An 18364-nucleotide genomic window follows, 5' to 3' on the forward strand; every position below is an offset into this window, starting at 1 on the left:
AGCATTTTTGGTAATTATGTGTGCATTTTAGCTGTTGTTACTAACACATAAAGCTATTGATTCCATGAACATTATATTTTAGGAAGAGTAAAATAAAAAAATTTTCAAACTGCCATTAAAATAGTATGAGTAGAATGTGAATATGGCAGAAACCATGACAGTCATGTATGAATCTTTGACGACTAGAAAACATAGTTATGGAAAAGATTAATCTCTTAAAAGCAAATTTCAAGCATTTGTCACCTATGTAAGATGGTATTTTTGAGAAGAGGAAGTCTGCAAGGCTATTTTGAAATTGTGTATAAAGACAGCTCTTTATTTCTTGAGAGACCTAGCTGGATTTTAGAACATGTTGTGGTCAGGCCACAGTAAGAGCCAGGTGTGGACCTTCTCTTCACCAGCATCAATTATCAATAATTTGAAGAAAAGTCCTTCCTCTTTGATGAAGTTGCACTGGGCATGGTCACTCTGATGACTGCTTTCTTCTCTAATTGGTGAGGAATGAAGCCTTCTTCATACCCCTAGGAGAGAGACATCATTGTTACTTAATTTTGTTCCACTTTGTGGCACAAAATCCACTTTGTGATAGGATCCATTCCCCAAAATTTAAGATTGGTGACCATATACACTTCCCTTCTCTGTGTGTCCAGGATTCATCCAACATGAGGTCTTCCATGCAGGCAGTGGCACTCTGGGGAATAAAGGCCCCTCCTCACAGCATCACGGCCATCATGATCACTGATGACCAACAGACAGTTGTGACTGGAAGTCAAGAGGGTCAGCTCTGTCTCTGGAATCTCTCACCTGAACTAAAGGTTAGTGAATACTTTCAATATTGAAATAGTCAACACTCAGAAAATAAATACAGCTGCTTGTACCTACTATTACAGTAGAAGGTTTGCATGGTTGTTATAAACGATGCTTGCTAAAGTAATAAATTGATTTTACATCTACATTTAGAAGAAAAGAAAGTTATATGCTGGTTCAAAGTCACATTTTAAAATGATATTATGAATATTGCTAATCTTAGCTTCTAGCTAAATGTTATCACCCTTTAAGTTATGCTGAGTTTTACTATTTTATATCCTGAATTATATGTTTAAGTAACTGAACTACAGACATGTAAGTATAATTCTGGAAATTATGGCTCATTAATCTAAACAAAGGGCACTCTTGAAAATCACTATTAGCTAAATGAATAATATCTTAATTATCTTGGTGTTTCTGTCTGTTTGGCCTTCTTGCTATTCTTTTAGTCAGCGCTTGCCTTTGGTTTTTACAGATTGCATCAAAAAGCTCTAAATCCAATTTACTGTTGTCGTTCCTTTATTTTAGAACCTGACCTCACCTAGGATTTGGCCCATTGATTAGCAATTAATTGTTCCTGTCCCAAGTCATAAACATTTAACATATCGGAATAGATATTTGCTTAACTCTAGCAGCCTCTAGACCCAATTTGAACACTTAAACTAATGATGTACTTAAAGTATACTGCTCTCATTAAGAAGCCTTTTAAAGATCAAAGACTATTTTTAGCCTTTAAAATTTGTCACTTTAAAACCTAAATTAACAATTAATTGTAATTCTATTTTATAGTGTAATTAATTAACATCTTCCATCACTGAGTAGTTCTACTACACACTGCCAAGAACTGCATAGCAGACCAGCTCAGCTGAAGGTTTAGGAACATTCCTGAAAGAAAGAACTGGTATTATCGCAACAGTTGTGGTTTGAAAATGGTGGCTCTCACATTTATTTTGTATTATGGTTTAAAATACTTAATTACTCTTTCTAATATTGAAACACAGTGTTTTTTTGTTTGTTTGTTTTTATTTTTTCTGGGTGGAGTCATTGTCTTGTATACGTAAGTTGCTATAAGCTTAAGAAATTTGGCATCCTAGCTTCTGTATTTTTTTATATGTTCTTGATATTGATTCAACATTAATTCATTATGCATTTATTGAATGCGTATTATCAGTTAGACAGTATGCCAGCTACCTGAGTTCAAGGCTGAATGAGACCTGGCACTGGCTGCCCAGGAGGTTGCAGTGTAGTGGAGAGAAAGGACAGGGTAATGTAGTACAAACTCACTGTTGTCGAGTCAGATCTGACTCATAGCCACCCCTCCTTGGGTTTCCGAGATGGTATCACTATGGAAGTAGATCACTTAATCATCCTTTCAAGGAATGGTGGGTTTGAACCTCCAACCTCCTGCTTAGCAGGCATATGCCTTAGGCACTACACCACCAGAGCTCCCAATGTAGTGTAGTCATGTATCTTCAGTGGGGAAGTTATGCCCTGCTTCTTTTTGGAGCAAATCTTTTGCTTAGAGTTAGAGCAGTAATTCTCATTTAAGGACAATTTTGCTGTCATGGAAACATTTGGCAATGTTTACAGACTATTTTTTTTTTTCACACGTGAAGGGTTGGAGCTTCTGCGGTATGAGTCAAGAAAGCATTTGAGCACGAATTAAATCAGTGGCAGTGGGGTTAAGAAGAGATGTTAACTAAAGACAGTGGTTAGAACTTAGCAACGTGTTGGATGTGGGGTAAAGGAAAGGGAACAGTTAAGGATACCTTCTGGGTATTGGTCTTGGGGGCTAGGTGGGACTAGTGGGATGATGATATCTTTTATTTGTACAAGGAATAGAAGGGATAGGGAATGTTGTTGTTGTTGATATGTGCCGTCAAGTTGGACCTGACTTACAGCAACCCAACCTTGGGTTTCCGAGGCAATATCACTACAGAAGTAGATTGCCCAACCTTCTTTCCAAGGAGTGGCTGGTGGTTTGAACTGCCAGCCTTCTGGTTAGAAGTCAAGTGCCTTAGGCACTGCATCACCAGAGCTCCCCCCGGGGATAAGGGAATAGGAATAAAAAAACACAAAAACACTGCTATTGAGTCAATTCCAACTCATGTGAGTCTAGGATGGAGTAGAACTGCCCCATAAGGTTTCCAAAGCTGTAAATCTTTATAGAAGCAGACTGCCACATCTTCCTGTGGAGCAGCTGGTGAGTTGGAACCACTGACACTTTGGTTAGCAGCCAAGCATTTTAACCAATGTCCCACCAGGGCTCCTTAAGAATAGGGAGGTGGGGGAAAAGGGTGGTTTAACTTCTGGACATAACAGGTCTCCAAGTATTCAGTAGTAGCTCTGGTAGTGTAGTGCCTAAGGCACTTGACTGCTAACCAGAAGGCTGGCAGTTCAAACCCACCAGCCACCCCTCAGAAGGAAGGTTGAGCAATCTACTTCTGTAGTGATACCACTTTGGAAACCAAAGGAGGTGGCGTTATGAGTAGGATCTGAAGTATTCAGTAGGGGATCAGGCACACATCTCAGTCTTTTCCTGTCCATGGGTGGTGAGATGGTAGGGTACAGCAGAGCTAGAGAATGAGTAGCTCCCTCTTCAGGGGTTTCTATCACAGACTTAGGTTGTGTGAGTTGCCTTCAAGTTTATATCTGAGCCTCTTAACCCTCCAGCTTCCCCCGAACTTTGTAGGGTCTGCCAATGAGAAGCTTCTCCAAGTCCTATCTTAGGAACTTTCTCATTTAAGTATGTTTTAATTCTCTGTTATTGATTATTATTCATCATGTACTTTTAAGCATACAGGAAGGTGAGATGAATGTCCTTTTAAATGTGTTCCCTAGTACTGCTCCATTTTTTCTCCTATCTAAAACAACAGTGACAAATGAGGAATAGCAACATTGTGTAGAAAGAAAGAATGGAAACTTAGATCAAATTCCAGCCCTGATGCTTACCAATTCTGTGATATTAGGCAAATGACATGTTCTTTGAGTCTCAGTTTTCTCACCTGTGAAATGGTGATTAAAACACTGTCTATGGAGGGTTGTACCAGTGCCTAGAATATGCAAGATGCTCTTCAAGTTGGTATTTTTCCCTTCTCTATGTTATTAGAAGTTCTTGGGAACTGGTGATGGTAGGAGTTGGAGTGATGAAAACACATGCTTCACAGAGGTAGAGCCAGTTCTGATTATGTAGTGATAGTGAGTAAGTGTGATTGTAGAATTTATTATTTTTATTAGGAGTTTCAGGAGATGATAAAATAAGGAGATTATAATAAAATGTCATAGTTTGTTCCAAGTACATGTGGAATTTAGTAGCAGAATGAGGCCTTCACATGAAAGACAATGCAGCTCCACTCTGGTATTTTGTCCACAGCACATTTTCTTTGGAGACGTGTATCTTCTCTGCGTTTTGGGCTTGCTTGCTTGCTTAATCTGCTCCTTTATATCTCATTCTGGTCTGTTATAGATTAGGAAGGAGTTGAATTCCAAAAGGTATGAGCCCTGAAGTATAACAATGGGAAAATATTTTATGCTATTTTCTGAGATAGAATCTCTGGTTTTCTCAGGAAATAGTCAATTTGGTCATAAGTGATTCTAATAAACTACACAAACCCTCTCTGTAGCATTAAAAGTTTATTCTGACAATAGACCTTTTAAAGACATATTTCTGATTGTGATAGAAATGATACGAATGTAGAGAACAACTATGCCAGAAATAATGTGTCGTCATTCGTATGGTTGGGTTATCATCTGCATATATATTTGCATATTTTTTTTAAAAAAAAGTATGTTGTTGTTGTTGTTATATGCCGTTGAGTTGGACCTGACTCATAGCGACCCCTCCTTGGGTTTCCAAGGCAGTATCACTACAGAAGTAGATTGCCCCATCTTCTTTCTGAGGAGTGGCTGGTGGGTTTGAACCGCCAGCCTTCTGGTTAGCAGTCAAGTGCCTTAGCCACTTGGAAAGTGGATTGTTGTTTTCCAGAAAAACTTTTTCTAGACATTGAAATTAAAATATATTCCTGTATTGACAACTCCTCCATTTGAGAGGATCTTGTATGTTTTCTCTTTTGTATTGGTTTTTATATCATTGTTTTACTAAAGGATGAGGAGCAGACTTCTTTCTCACATGAGATAATGGGGAAATTAGCCTTTAGTATCATATATTTTTAACTCACATATAGGATAAAAACATTGGTATTTTAAATCTTAAAAAAAATAAAAAATTAAAACACTGTCGTCAAGTCAGATCCAACTCATAGCAACTCTTCCTTGGGTTTCCGAGGCAGTATCACAATGGAAGTAGATTGCCCAACCATCCTTCTGAGTAGTGGCTGGTGGGTTTGAACTGCCAGCCTTCTGGGTAGCAGTCAAGTGCCTTAAGCACTATGCCACCAGAGCTCCCATTTTAAATCATAGTTTAGTTAAATTTTTTTCTTTAATATTAAAAAGTGAATTTTGCTATTCCTGGGCAAAAAGCCAAATAAGATATGCGGTGTAGTAAATTACTTAGTGTGGCTTTTCTACCCATAAGTCTTTGTAAACTCCAAGGTGGGAATTGCTATTAGCAACTGAGGAGATCCTGATTTTAAAGTCGCCCACCTGGAGTATTTCTGTTGGGCGTGGCACAATACAATGTTCTGGGAGGTTCCCACTCTCTCTCACGTGCTTAGAGTTCTGATGCTGTGATTGGCTAGTTTGACCACCCTTCCGGGAGCAAAAGGAAGCCTCCTGGAGGCAGAACGCTCTCTCTGACTGCTGGTGGAGGAAGACGTGCTGCCAAAAGAGACATGCACCCCTGAAAGAGACACGTGCTGCTGGGAAAGAGCCGCAAGAGACACGCATCACTGAGTGAGACACTGAGGGACCAGCACTGCTGGAAAAGAGACTGTGAGAGACTCTTGGCTGAGGGACGGTGGGCTGGGAGAGAGACTGAGCATTCTTCCTGGACTTGAGTTGTAGCCTGGTGCTTCCCTAATAAACCCCATAATCTGTGAGTTCTGTGTGGCCACTGCAGTGAATTATCGAACCCAGGAGAGAGGTGGTGGGTGCCTTGGGAGGAACGGTTGGTGAAAGGGCTGGAGGGAGGCAGCATGTCTGGCCTTGCAGTAATAGGCCTTGGGTTACTGCTGGTAATCCTGCCTTCCCCTTGTAGGGTTAGAGGAGGTCAGAACATGTGGCCTCCTTGTCGTTTTTGCAGATATTATAATGGTTACCAAAAGTTTAATTTTTTTTTTTTTTTACCTTATTAAACTCATTTGTGGATTCTGAAATTTGTACATTAATATGACACTATTACTTGGGGGAACTTTTGTGCAGAATAAGCATCAACACTGACTTATTTACATTCAAAACTTAGATGTTGTAAAACAGGTCTGACACTTACCTAGTTTTTATGTTGGGTACAAAACTAAAAGCAAAAAAGTGTGTACAACATACTTCCTTTATCTAGAAGTTCATTATTCCATGGGTTTTGATATGCCATGTATTGTAGGTTCCCTTGTATTTAACAAAAACATAATATAAAAGGATTTCCTAATCAGAATTATAAATACCATATTATGTGATGTGTATATTCTTCAACTGAAAACAGTTTCAGTTGTTCAAAAAGCTTACTGTCATCATTTTCAGATTTCGGCTAAAGAGCTTCTATTTGGTCATTCAACTGCAGTAACATGTTTGGCAAGAGCAAGGGACTTCTCAAAACAGCCCTATGTCGTTAGTGCTGCTGAAAATGGGTAGGTAAGATATGTGGAATTTGTCCCCTTTTCCATTCTCTCTCTCTTGCTCTCTCTCTCTCTCTCTCTCTTTTTTTTTTTTTTTTCCTGAATACAAGTTTAGGAGTGAAGGAAACCTATATTTCTTTTACATATAGGAGAATTTAGGTCTTAAAATAGTTGAGTAACTTGTGTGAAGATCCTAAGGAATGCAGTCAATAATGTGACTCCCACTCTAAAACTCATTTTGTTGGATCACGACCAAGAGACCTCTCAGCTTGTGTATCAGGCAGTGTGTATAAAGGATACTGGCAAATGCCACCTCTCTTAACAGGTATTATAGAATTGGAAATGGAAAAATCTGGGTTTTAGTGTTTTCACATATAGAGATAATTCCTGAGTTAAGTTCCATTCTATGGTAAGTTGGTTCTGAGGTAAGCCAAATAACTATTTTTTGTTTGTTTGTTTTGTTTTCATTATTATTGCCTTTTATTACAAGTATCTTTATAAATCGGATCTTTGGGTGTTGAAAACATTACACATAAACTTTCAGAAATATTTTAATATATAAAAAACAATTGCAACCACTACTGTGGAGTCGGATCTGACTCACAGCGACCCCTCCTTGGGTTTCCGAGGCAGTATACTCTACAGAAGTAGATTGCCCAACCTTCCTTCCAAGCAGTGGCTGGTGGGTTTGAATCACCAGCCTTCTGGTTAGCAGTCAAATGCCGTAGGCATTATGCCACCAGAGCTCCTATTTTAATATATACATACGTATAAAAATTACACAAATCATAACAACAACGGATGACTGGAAGTTTGGTTTCTGGTAACTTGAATATGTTGTAAATTGGGCATTACTTGTGAGTAGTAAGTAGTAACTTTGAATTCTTAATAAAACTCATCTAAGCCTTCCTACTTTTATAAAACAATCCAGTAACTACCCTCTTCATGGGATACCCACATCTAATGTCATACTAAAACTTCCAAGGGATAGATTCAATTGTAAGTGTAATGCTAGAAAAAAGAAGGAAAAGGAACAGTGATTTGGATGCTGTTTCATGTAAGTGAGGTTTACTCCAAAAAAGTAGGACTTACCTATAAGTCCCGTGTAGAAGAGCTTATATGGACTTGGAGTCTGTTGATGAAGTATTTGCCAGAATATGCTGAGGAATGTGGAATAAATTCAGCATGCAATCATGAATGACAGATTGGGTTGCTGGTTGAAACAAGAGAAACCCTCCTTTATTTATTTTAACCCAAGGATAAATAATATGACTCTGAATAATGAGAAACAAAAGAATAGTAAGGTATTAAGTGTCCAATCTGCAGAAACAGAATAGTTTAGCAAAATGGCAAATGGAATAGATGTCAAAGAGGTATTTAGTTTCATAGCTTATAGTAAAGCAATAATTATTACACTTAGATTGAACTTGGAATGATAATAAAGTAAAATGTTACAGAAAATTCTTTTTTAGCATTTGCTAGTAGCTTTCATGCTGTAGGGCTGCCAAAAAGCCTGCTAAGCAGGCGAAGATACTTATTCCCAATTTAGAGGATTTGGGACATGTCTTAGTTATCTAGTGCTGCCATAACAGAAACACTGCAAGTGGATGGCTTTAATGAATAGAAATGTATTTTCTCACAATTTAGGAGGTTAGAAGTCCAAATTCAGGGTGCTAGTGCTAAGAGAATGCTCTCTTTCTCTGTCTGCTCTAAGGGACAGTCCTTGTCTCTTTTCAGCTTTTTCTAGGTTCCTTGGTGATCATGTGGCATTTATCTTCCCTTTCTTTTGTACTTGCTTGCTTGCTTAATCTACTCAAACAAAATTTCAAAAGAAATTGATTTAAGACATACCCTACACTAATACTGCGTCATTAACATAACAACAACAACAACAAAAAGCCACATTCCTAAATGGAATTATAACCAAACCAAACATGTTGTCCTTGAATCCATTCTGACTCATAGTGATCCTATAGGACAGAGTAGAATCACCCCCATAGGGTTTCCAAGGTGGTAATCTTTATGGAAGTAGAATGGCAGATCTTTTCTCCCATGAGCCACTGGTGGATTTGGACTACCAACCTTTTAGCCAAGTGCTTAAACACGGTGCCACCAGGGCTCCTTAACCACAGGTATAGGGTTAGGATTTACAACAATATTTTGAGGATGCAATTCAATCCATAGCAGGGGATGATGAGATTTTCTAGGACTGTTCAGAGACTTGAGAATAACTTAATAGCTAACTGACAAATAGTTCAGGACAGGAACTGGGTCCTAGCTTGACATTTTGGCCCAGTGGTCTAGCTCCGTAAAAGATGATCATCACATTCTTGATGATAGATGAATTCAAAGCTGCATGAACTCTTATGTAGATATGTTTGTAAAAGGCATGCGAGTATAATTTGGTCTGACTTACCTCACTGCCGTCAAGTAGAATCCTACTCATAGTGACTCCTCCTTTGGTTTCCAAGCCAGTATCACTATGGAAGTAGATTTCCCACTCTTCCTTCCAAGCAGTGGCTGGTGGATTTGAACCGCCAGCCCTCTTGTTAGCAGTCAGATGCCTTAGACACTATGCCACAAGAGCTCCCTTGGTCTGACTAGCTATAGTCTTTTTTTTTCAAGATTTGAATTTCTAGAGCCCTGTTCCTTTGGTATACCCAGAACTTAGTATACAAGATACTATAGGCGTTACTTATGCTTCAGCCACACTGACATTACAAATCCAAATTTGATCTGCTGAAAACTTTTATTCTCACTAGGATTGGCCTCAATATTCCCAAGATAATAATAATTTTTTGTTTTTATAAGTACCAGTAAGTGGCTCTGAGCTTAGCATTTCTGTTTTCACAATGATCAGAGGAGAACAAAAGTTACTTTATGGCTCAGTTCTTATTTTCTTTCCCAGAGTATTAATTCATCTCCAGGCATAAATTCTTATATTCAGAAATTCCAATGAGGACTAGGATAAATGAGAGTAAGTGAACTCCTAAAGATATAATGTTGAAATGACAGAAAAAGAGAAGATCCTAAAAACGTTGTTATTCAGAGCCATAAAGTTGGTTCTAATTCATACTTCTGTGTAGAACATAATGAAGCACTGACCGGTCTTGTGCCATCCTCATAATTGATATGCTTGAGCCTGTTGTTGCAGCCGCTGTGTCAATCTACGTTGTTAAGTGTCTTCATCTTTTTCACTGACCTTCTACTTTACCAAGCATGATATCCTTCTGAAGGAACTGGTCCCTCTTGATAACATGACCTAACTATTGTTGTTGTTGTTATGTGCCATCAAGTCATCTCTTACTCATAGCAACCCTATGTACAACAGAACAAAACACTGCCCAGTCCTGTGCCAGCCTCACAATGGTTTCTATACCTGAGCCCATTATTGTAGCCACTGTGTCAATGCATCTCATTGAGAGCCTTCCCCTTTTTTCGTTAACACTCCATATCACTATGCATGATATCTTTCTCCAGGGAACGGTCCCTTCTGACAACATGACCTAAGTAGGTGAGAAGAAGTCTGGCCATTCTCTCTTACAAGGAGCGTTCTGGCTGCACTTCATCTAGGACAGATTTGCTAGTTCTTTTAGCAGTCCCTGGTACTTTCAGCATTCTTTGCCAACACCACAGCTCAAAAGCATCAACTCTTCTTCGATCTTCCTTATTGATTGTCCAGCTCTCACATATATGAGGTGATTGAAAATACCATGGCTTGGGTTAGGTGTACCTTAGTATTCAAGGAGACATCTTTGCTCTAAAGCACTTGACAGAGGTCTTTAGCAGATTTGCCCAATGCAATATGTCTTCTAATGTCTTGACTACTGCTTCTATTGGTTTGATTACAGAATCAAATAATATGATGTCTTTGACAACTTCAGTCTTTTCTCCATTTATCATAATGCTGCTTATTGGTCCAGTTGTGAGGACTTTTGTTTTCATTATATTGAAGTGTAATCCATACTGCGGGAGCTCTGGTAGCATAGTGGCTAAGACACTTGCCTGCTAACCAGACGGCTGGTGGTTCAAACCCACCAGCCACTCCTTGGAAGGAAGGTTGGGCAATCCTACTTCCGTAGTGATACTGCCTCGGAAACCCAAGGAGGGGTCGCTATGAGTCGGGGCCGACTCGATGGCACATAACAACAACAACAACAATCCATACTGCAGAGTATAGTCTTCAGTCTTCATCAGTAAGTGCTTCAAGTCATTCTCACTTTCCACAAGCAAAGTTGTGTCATCTGTGTATCACAGGTTGTTAATGAGTCTTCTTCCAAACCTGATGCCATGTTCTTCTTCATATAGTCCAGTTTCTCAGATTATTTGCTCAGCATACAGATTGAATAAGTATGGTGAAAGGGTATAACCCTGACACATTCACTCCCTTCCTGATTTTAAACCATATAGTATCCCCTAATTCTGTTCAAATGACAGTCTCCTGATCTATGGACAGGTTCTTCATGAGCACAATTAAGTGTTATGGAATTCCCATTTGTGATAGTTGGAGTTGTATGTCAACTTGGCTAGACCACAATTCTGAGTGGTTTAAGCAGTGGTGATGTGAGTTGTTCCCATGATGAGATCAGATGTATATGTTTTGAGCAGCCAATCCATTGAAAGGGAGTTTCCTTAGGAGTGTGGCCTGCTTCCAATATATTTATGGACATCCTGGGAAAAGAAACACTCTTCTGTGGATCGGGATCCTGTTGTGCTGCCTACAACTGTCCATGAGCAAACAATCCACCATTTGGCCTGGTGATCTTGGATTCGTCATTTGTTGGAGTAAACAGCTGGTATACTGCCTGCCAACCTTGAGCTTGTCAGCCCCTGCAGCTGCATGAGTCAGGAAGAGCCTCCAGATTGACATTTGATCCAAGAACTTGGGACTTGCCAGCTTCTGTAAGTGTGTGAGTTATAAATTTCTCTCTATATATCAGCTTTACTGGTTTTGCTTCTCTAGAAAACCCAGCATAGCACACCATTCTTCTCAATGTTATCCATTAATTTATGATCCACACAATCAAATGCTTTTGCATAGTCAAAAAACATAAGTAAACATCTTTCTGGTATTCTTTGCTTTCAACCAAGATCCATCTGATATCAGCAATGATATCCCTCATTCCACGTCCTCTTCTGAATCCAGCTTGCACCTCTGGATGTTCTCTGTCAATATCCTGCTGCAACAGTTTTTGAATTATCATCAGTAAGATTTTGCTTGCATGCGATATTAATGATATTGTTTGATAATTTCCACATTCTGTGGGATCACCTTTCTTTGTAATGGGTACAAATATGGATCTCTTCCAGTCAGTTGGCTAGGTAGCTGTCTTCCAAATCTCTTGGCAAGATACAAGAGGCAAAATATTGTCGTTCTTGCCTGTAAGGAACATTCTGGCTGTACCTCTTTCAAGACAGATTTGTTCATTCATCTGGGAGTCCATGGTATATTCAATATTCTTTGCCAGCATCATAATTCAAATGCATCAATTCTTCTTCAGTCTTCCTTATTCATTGTCCAGTTTTCCCATGTATATAAGGTGATTGAAAATACCATGCCTTGGGTCAGGCACACCTTAGTCTTCAAAGTGACATCTTTACCAATTAACACATTAAAGAGGTTTTTTTGCAGCAGATTAGCACAATGCAATATGTTCTTTGATTTCTTAACTGCTGCTTCAATGAATTCAAATATGGATCCAAGTAAAATGAAATTCTTGATACCTTAGATCTTTTCTCCATTCATCAAGATGTTGTCATTGGTTCATTTGTGAGGATTATTACTAATTTTTTTTTTTCTGTTGATGTGTAATGCACACTGAAAGTAGTAGTCTTTTATCTTCATCAATAAGTGTTTCAGGTCTTCTTCACTTTCAGCAAGCAAGGTTGTATCATCCTCTTATCACATGTTGTTAATGAGTCTTCCTCCAATCCTGTTGCTTCTTTCTTCTTTGTATAGTCTAACTTCTCAGATTATTTGACAGCATACAGATTGAATAAGTATGGTGAAAGGATGCAACCCTGATGCACACCTTTCCTGATTTAAACCATGCAGTATCCTTATGTTTTGTTTGAACTACTGGCTCTTGTCTATGCATAGGTTCCTCATGAGCACAATTAAGGATTGAGGAATTCTCATTCTTTCTAAAGTTATCCATAATTTGTTATGATCCACACAGTTGGATGTCTTTGCATGGTCAATAAAACATGTTGTTGTTGTTGTTGTTATGTGCCGTCGAGTCAAACCCAACTCATAGCAATCCCTCCTTGGGTTTCCGAGGCAGTATCACTATGGAAGTAGGATTGCCTAACCTTCCTTCCGAGGAGTGGCTGGTGGGTTTGAACTGCCAGCCATCTGGTTAGCAGGCAAGTGTCTTAGCCACTATGCTATAGGTAAACATCTTTTTGATATTTTCTGCCAAGATCCATTTGACATCAGCAATGATATCCTTTCTCCATGTCCTACTCTGAATCTAGCTTGAATTTCTGGAAGTCCCCAGTGTATATACTGCTGCAGACATTCTTGAATTATTTTCTTCAAAATTTTACTTGTATGTGATATTAATGATATTGTTCAATAATTTCTACATTCCATTGGATCACCTTTCTTTGGAATGGACACACATATGACCGTCTTCCAGTTGGTTGGCCAGATAGTTATTTTCTAAATTTTTTGGCATAAATGACTGAATGCTTCCACTGTTGCATCTGTTTATTAAAACATCTTAATTGGTATTTTGTCAGTTCCTGCAGACTTTCACCAATTTCTTCAGCACATTGAAGAAGTCCATCACTACTATTGGTTCTTTATCATATTCTATCTCCTGAAATGGTGGAACATTGACCGATTATTTTTGGTACAATGACTCTGTATTCTTTCTATCTTCTTTTGATGCTTCTTGCATCGTTCAATATTTTGCCCATTGTTGTTAGGTGCCGTCGGGTTGGTTGCAACTGAAAACTATCTTATGTACAACAGAATGAAGCTGCCTGATCCTGTGCCATTCTCAAAATCATTGCTATGCTTGAGCCCATTGTTGTAGTCACTGTGTCAATCCATCTCCCTGAGGATTTTCCTTTTTCTCAGTGACCATCTACTTAACACATGTGATGTCCTTCTCCAGGAAATGGTCCCCCTGGTAGCGTATTCAAAACATGAGAGGTGAAGTCTTGCCATCCATGCTTTTAAGGAGCATTCTGGCTCTACATCATACAAGACAGATTTTTTCATTCTTCTAGTAATCCGTAAACCAACCAAAATCAAACATATGACCATAGAGTCAGATCTGACTCAAAGCAACCACTCCTTGGGTTTCCGAGGTGGTATCACTAGCAATCCATGGTGCATTCAATATTTTTCACCAACACCACAATTAAATGCATCATAAGATTTTGCCCAGTGAATTCTCCAATTGCAACTCAAGGCTTGAATTTTTCTTTCAATTCTTTCTTCTTGGGGAAGCCCATTGTGTTATTCCATTTTGATATTTTAACTCCAGGTCTTTGCACATTTCCTCATAATGCTTTACTTTGTCTTCTTGAGCCACCCTTTGAAATTTTCTGTTCAGCTCTTTTATGTCATCATTTCTTGTATTTGCTTTAGCTATTCTTTATTTAAGAACAAGTTTCAGAATCTCTTCTGCCATCCATTTTGGTCTTTTCTTTCTTTAATAACCTTTGCTTCCTTCATGTATGAAGTCCTTGATGTCTTCCTACAACTCATCTGGTCTTTGACCATTGGTTTTCAGTACCTCAAATCTCTTCTTCAGATGGTGTCTAAGTTCAAATGTGATATACTCAAGGTCTTATTTTGTATTCATGGAGATATTTTAGTTTTCTTCAGTTTCACTTTAAACTTGCATTTGAACAGTAGATAATTTGTTCCACTGTTGGCCCTTGGATTTGTCCTGTCTGATGATTTTGAACTTGCCCATTGTCTCTTCCTACAGATGTAATCTATTTGATTCCTGTGTATTCCATTTGGTGAGGTCCATCTGTAAAATCACTGTTTATGTTTTTGAAAAAAGGTATTTGCAATGAATACATTGTTGGTCTTGCAAAATTCTATCATGTGATCTCTGGCAGCATCATTTTTCTGTCACCAAGGCCATATTTTCCAAGTACTGGTAGTTCTTCTTTGCTTCTGACTTTTACATTCCAATCACCAGTCTTTGTTAGTGTATCTTGATTGCATGTTTGATTAATTTCAGACTGCAGAAATTGGTAAAAATCTTAATTTCTTCATCTTTGGCATTAGTGATTGGTGCATAGGTTTGAATAATACTCATTTTCACTGACAGCATTGTACCTCAGGATAGATCTTGAATGTTCTTTTTTGATGATGGATGCATAGTCATTCCTCTTCAATTTGTCATTCCTGTCACAGTTGTTGTTGTTTAGAGTAGACCATATGATTTCCTGATTCAAACTGGCCAATACCAGTTCATTTCAGCTCACTAATGCCTAGGATATTGATTTTTGTGTGTTCCATTTCATTTTCATTGACTTCCAATTTTCCTAAATACATACTTCATTCATTCCACATTTTGATCATTAATGGATGTTTGTAGCTATTTTTTTCTTGTTTTGAGTCATGCAACATCAAGAAATGAGGGTGCTGAAAGTGTTACACTATCCATGCCATTAAGATTGACTCTACTCTGAGGAGGCAGCTCTTCCCCAGTCGTATTTTGAGTGCCTTCCAAATTGAGGGGCTCATGTTCTGACACTATATTAGACAATGTTTCACTGTTACTTGTAAGGTCTATTTTGAAGAAGTAGATCTCCATGTTCTTCTTTCTATTCTGTCTTACTCTGGAAGCTCCACTGAAACTTGACCACCATGAATGACCCTGCCAGTATTTGAATTACCAGTGGCAGAGCTTTCAGCATCACAACAACATGAAGCCACTACAATGCAATAAAGTGGCAAAGGAGTAGTAGGATCCTAAAAGTAGTTAGTGAGCAAAGATAGATTCTTTACAAAGAATGATAATCGGAGTGAGAGCTGATTTTTAACAGTAAAATGAAAATGATGCAACAGTGAAATATTATCTTCAAAGAATTCAAAGAAATATGTGTCAACCTAGAATTACATAACTAGTAAAAATATCTTTGGAAAATGAAAGAACAATAATACCTTTTGAGAAAAACAAATAATAAGAGAGCTCATTACCACAGACCCTCTAGAAATAAACAAGTTTTAAAAGATACTCTTTGGGAAAGAAAGTGATTTCCAAAGGAGTGTCTGAGATTGAAGAAGAAATATTCAACAACAACAACAACAGAACAGCAAATTCTTAGAAAATATAAATAAATACAGCCCATAAAACCTAATACTGTACACACGGCATGCACACACACACATGGAGTCTATACTTCTAGTTTATAATGTCATAAAATAGGGTAGTGATCCGATTCTACATTTTGTAATTTTCTAGAAGTGGGTAAACTAGATACTGGTTAAGTTCAGACTTAAATATACATGTTGATGTTTCTAGGGTAACTAAAAGAATAGCAATAGAATATGTAATTTCCAATTTACAGAAATGATAAAAGTATGTTTAATCCAAAGGGGAAAAAAAAGAAATATCATAAAATAAGATAGTTGAAATAAATCTGAATAAAAAGTCATCTTAATAATGTAAAGAGACTAGACTCTCCAGTTAAATTACAAAGAGTGACTGAATTTAAGAAACAAAAAAGAGCATAAAGACATAGAAAAGTTCAAACTAAATGGATGGGAAAGATATATCTGATGAATGCTAACTAAAATTAAGCTTAGGATGATAAATGTAAGTAATCAGTAAAAACTTTAATACATTGACACTGATGTAAAGGGTTTTTTGATCATTAGGAAAATGAGCCTAGAGAGGTAGTCACATCACTGATGCTCTAAGATAGTGCTGCTCAAACCTGGATGTGCATTAGAATTACCTGTCCCAAAACTATAAACCAAACCCACTGCCATTGAATCAATTTTGACACATAGTGACCCCCATTGGATTTCCAAGGTGATAAATCTTTACAGAAGTTGATGGCCCATTCTTCCTTCCATGGAGTGGCTGGTAGTTTTGAACTGCCAACCTTCTGGTTAGCAGTCAAATGCCTTAAGCACTGTGCCACAAGATTACCTGTAGAGCTTGTTTAAACACACATTCTTGGGACCTACTCCCTAAGAAAGGAAACCTGGTGACACAGTAGTTAAGAGCTCAGCTGGTAACAAAAAGGTCAACATTTTAAAACCAAGAGCCATGGGAGAAAGATGTGGCAGTTTGCTTCCATAAAGTTGCTTCTATAGTAAACAAAATAAAATAAAACCACTGCGTTGATTCCTATTCAGTGATACTAAAGGACCAACTAGAACTTTCCCAAAGTGTTTCCAAGGCTGAAATCTTTATAGAAGTAGATTGTCACATTTTTCTACCATATAGCAGCCAGTGGGTTGAACTGTTAACCTTTCAGTTGGCAGCCAAGTGCTTAACCACTGTACTACGAGGGCTCCTTTCATAAAAATTACAGCCTTGGAAACCCTATGAGGCAATTCTTCTCTGTCCTACAGGTTACTATGAGTCAGTATGAAATCAATGGACTTGGATTTTTTTTTTTTTTTTTTTTGTATCTTATTCCCTGAGATACTGGCTTAGTCCAAGAACTTGCATTTCTAACATGCTACTGGGTAATGGTTATTCTGCTGGTGCAGAGACTGCATTTGAAGTAGCAGGTAGACCACATTTGAGTCAGGGAGAGAAAGTATGGAAGTAAGAATAACTTGAGAAAAATCATTGATGATAATACCATTCATTGAAATAGAGAACAAAAGAGGAAAGATAACTATGTTTCATTTTGAACATGAGGAGTGTGAAGTCCCTGAAGGTCATCGAAGTGAAGACATCAAATAGGTAATTGCATATAGAAATCTTGAGCACAAGGAAAAGGTCTGATCTAATAGCATGGAGATGGAGACATGGGAATAGATAACTCACCAAAGAGATCATGGAAAGAGAATATAAGAAAGCCTAAGACATGACAGTAGGAAAAACCATGATTTAAGAAGCAAGCAGTGGAAAAGGAAGAACCTGAAAATTCCAAAGGGAAGCCAAAAGTGTAATGGAAAAGAGAGTTTGAAGAATGTAATGGACTTCCAGTTCCAGATGGCATACCAAGGATTCATGTTTATCTCTTTTCCTCCAGACATTTCATTAAAATTTGAGTAAAGCAATAACAACGTTATAAACACATATTGAGTCAAAAAGAAAATAGTGTATTTTTGAAAGATGGAAAGTGGACAGAAGAGTGGTGACTGATCCATATATTATACTTTGAATTAATTCTTCATGAGGCATGGTGGAATAAGACAAAAAAAGGCCCTTCTCAAAGACTTTGTAGTGAGAATTTAACAATTTTCTAATTATATATAAACCAAACCAAAACATTGCTGTCGAGTCGATTCTGACTCATAGCAACCATACAAGCCAGAGTAAAACTGCCCCATAGGGTTTCCAAGGCTGCAAATCTTTATGGAAGCAGACTGCCACATCTTTCTCCCATAGAACAGCTGCCTCATTAAATTTTATTGATTTGTAACTGAAGGTGATTTAACATTTGTAAAACTTTAGACTGAGTATTTGAAAGGGGAAAAGAAAAATATACATCTCAATAGTTAGATTTCAGTCTTTTGTTGGTTGTATAATCTGTACAGTTACAGTAAAGCATCCATGCTACTTTTTTTTTTTTTTTTTTTAGGATTTGGGTGAAGATTTACAGAGTAAATTCACTTTTCATACAGCAGTTCACATATACTTTGTCTCATGTCATTGACCAAAATTTAC

The 18364-nt window shown here is 37.9% G+C and overlaps 1 protein-coding gene across 1 annotated transcript in view; it reads left to right on the plus strand.

Moving 5' to 3' along the window:
* The first annotated feature begins 662 nt into the window (after window positions 1-662).
* WDR72 (WD repeat domain 72) overlaps window positions 663-18364 on the plus strand; it is a 315966-nt gene continuing 298264 nt past the window's right edge. Inside the window, exons 1-2 of the mRNA XM_007935300.1 lie at window positions 663-815; window positions 6439-6545. Of these exons, the coding sequence (XP_007933491.1) occupies window positions 663-815; window positions 6439-6545 (260 nt within the window). The remainder of the gene's footprint in view (window positions 816-6438; window positions 6546-18364) is intronic.

This window comes from Orycteropus afer, unplaced genomic scaffold (assembly GCF_000298275.1).
Source record: "Orycteropus afer afer isolate SDZICR_OR568_19922 unplaced genomic scaffold, OryAfe1.0 scaffold00026, whole genome shotgun sequence".
NCBI lineage: Eukaryota > Metazoa > Chordata > Mammalia > Tubulidentata > Orycteropodidae > Orycteropus > Orycteropus afer.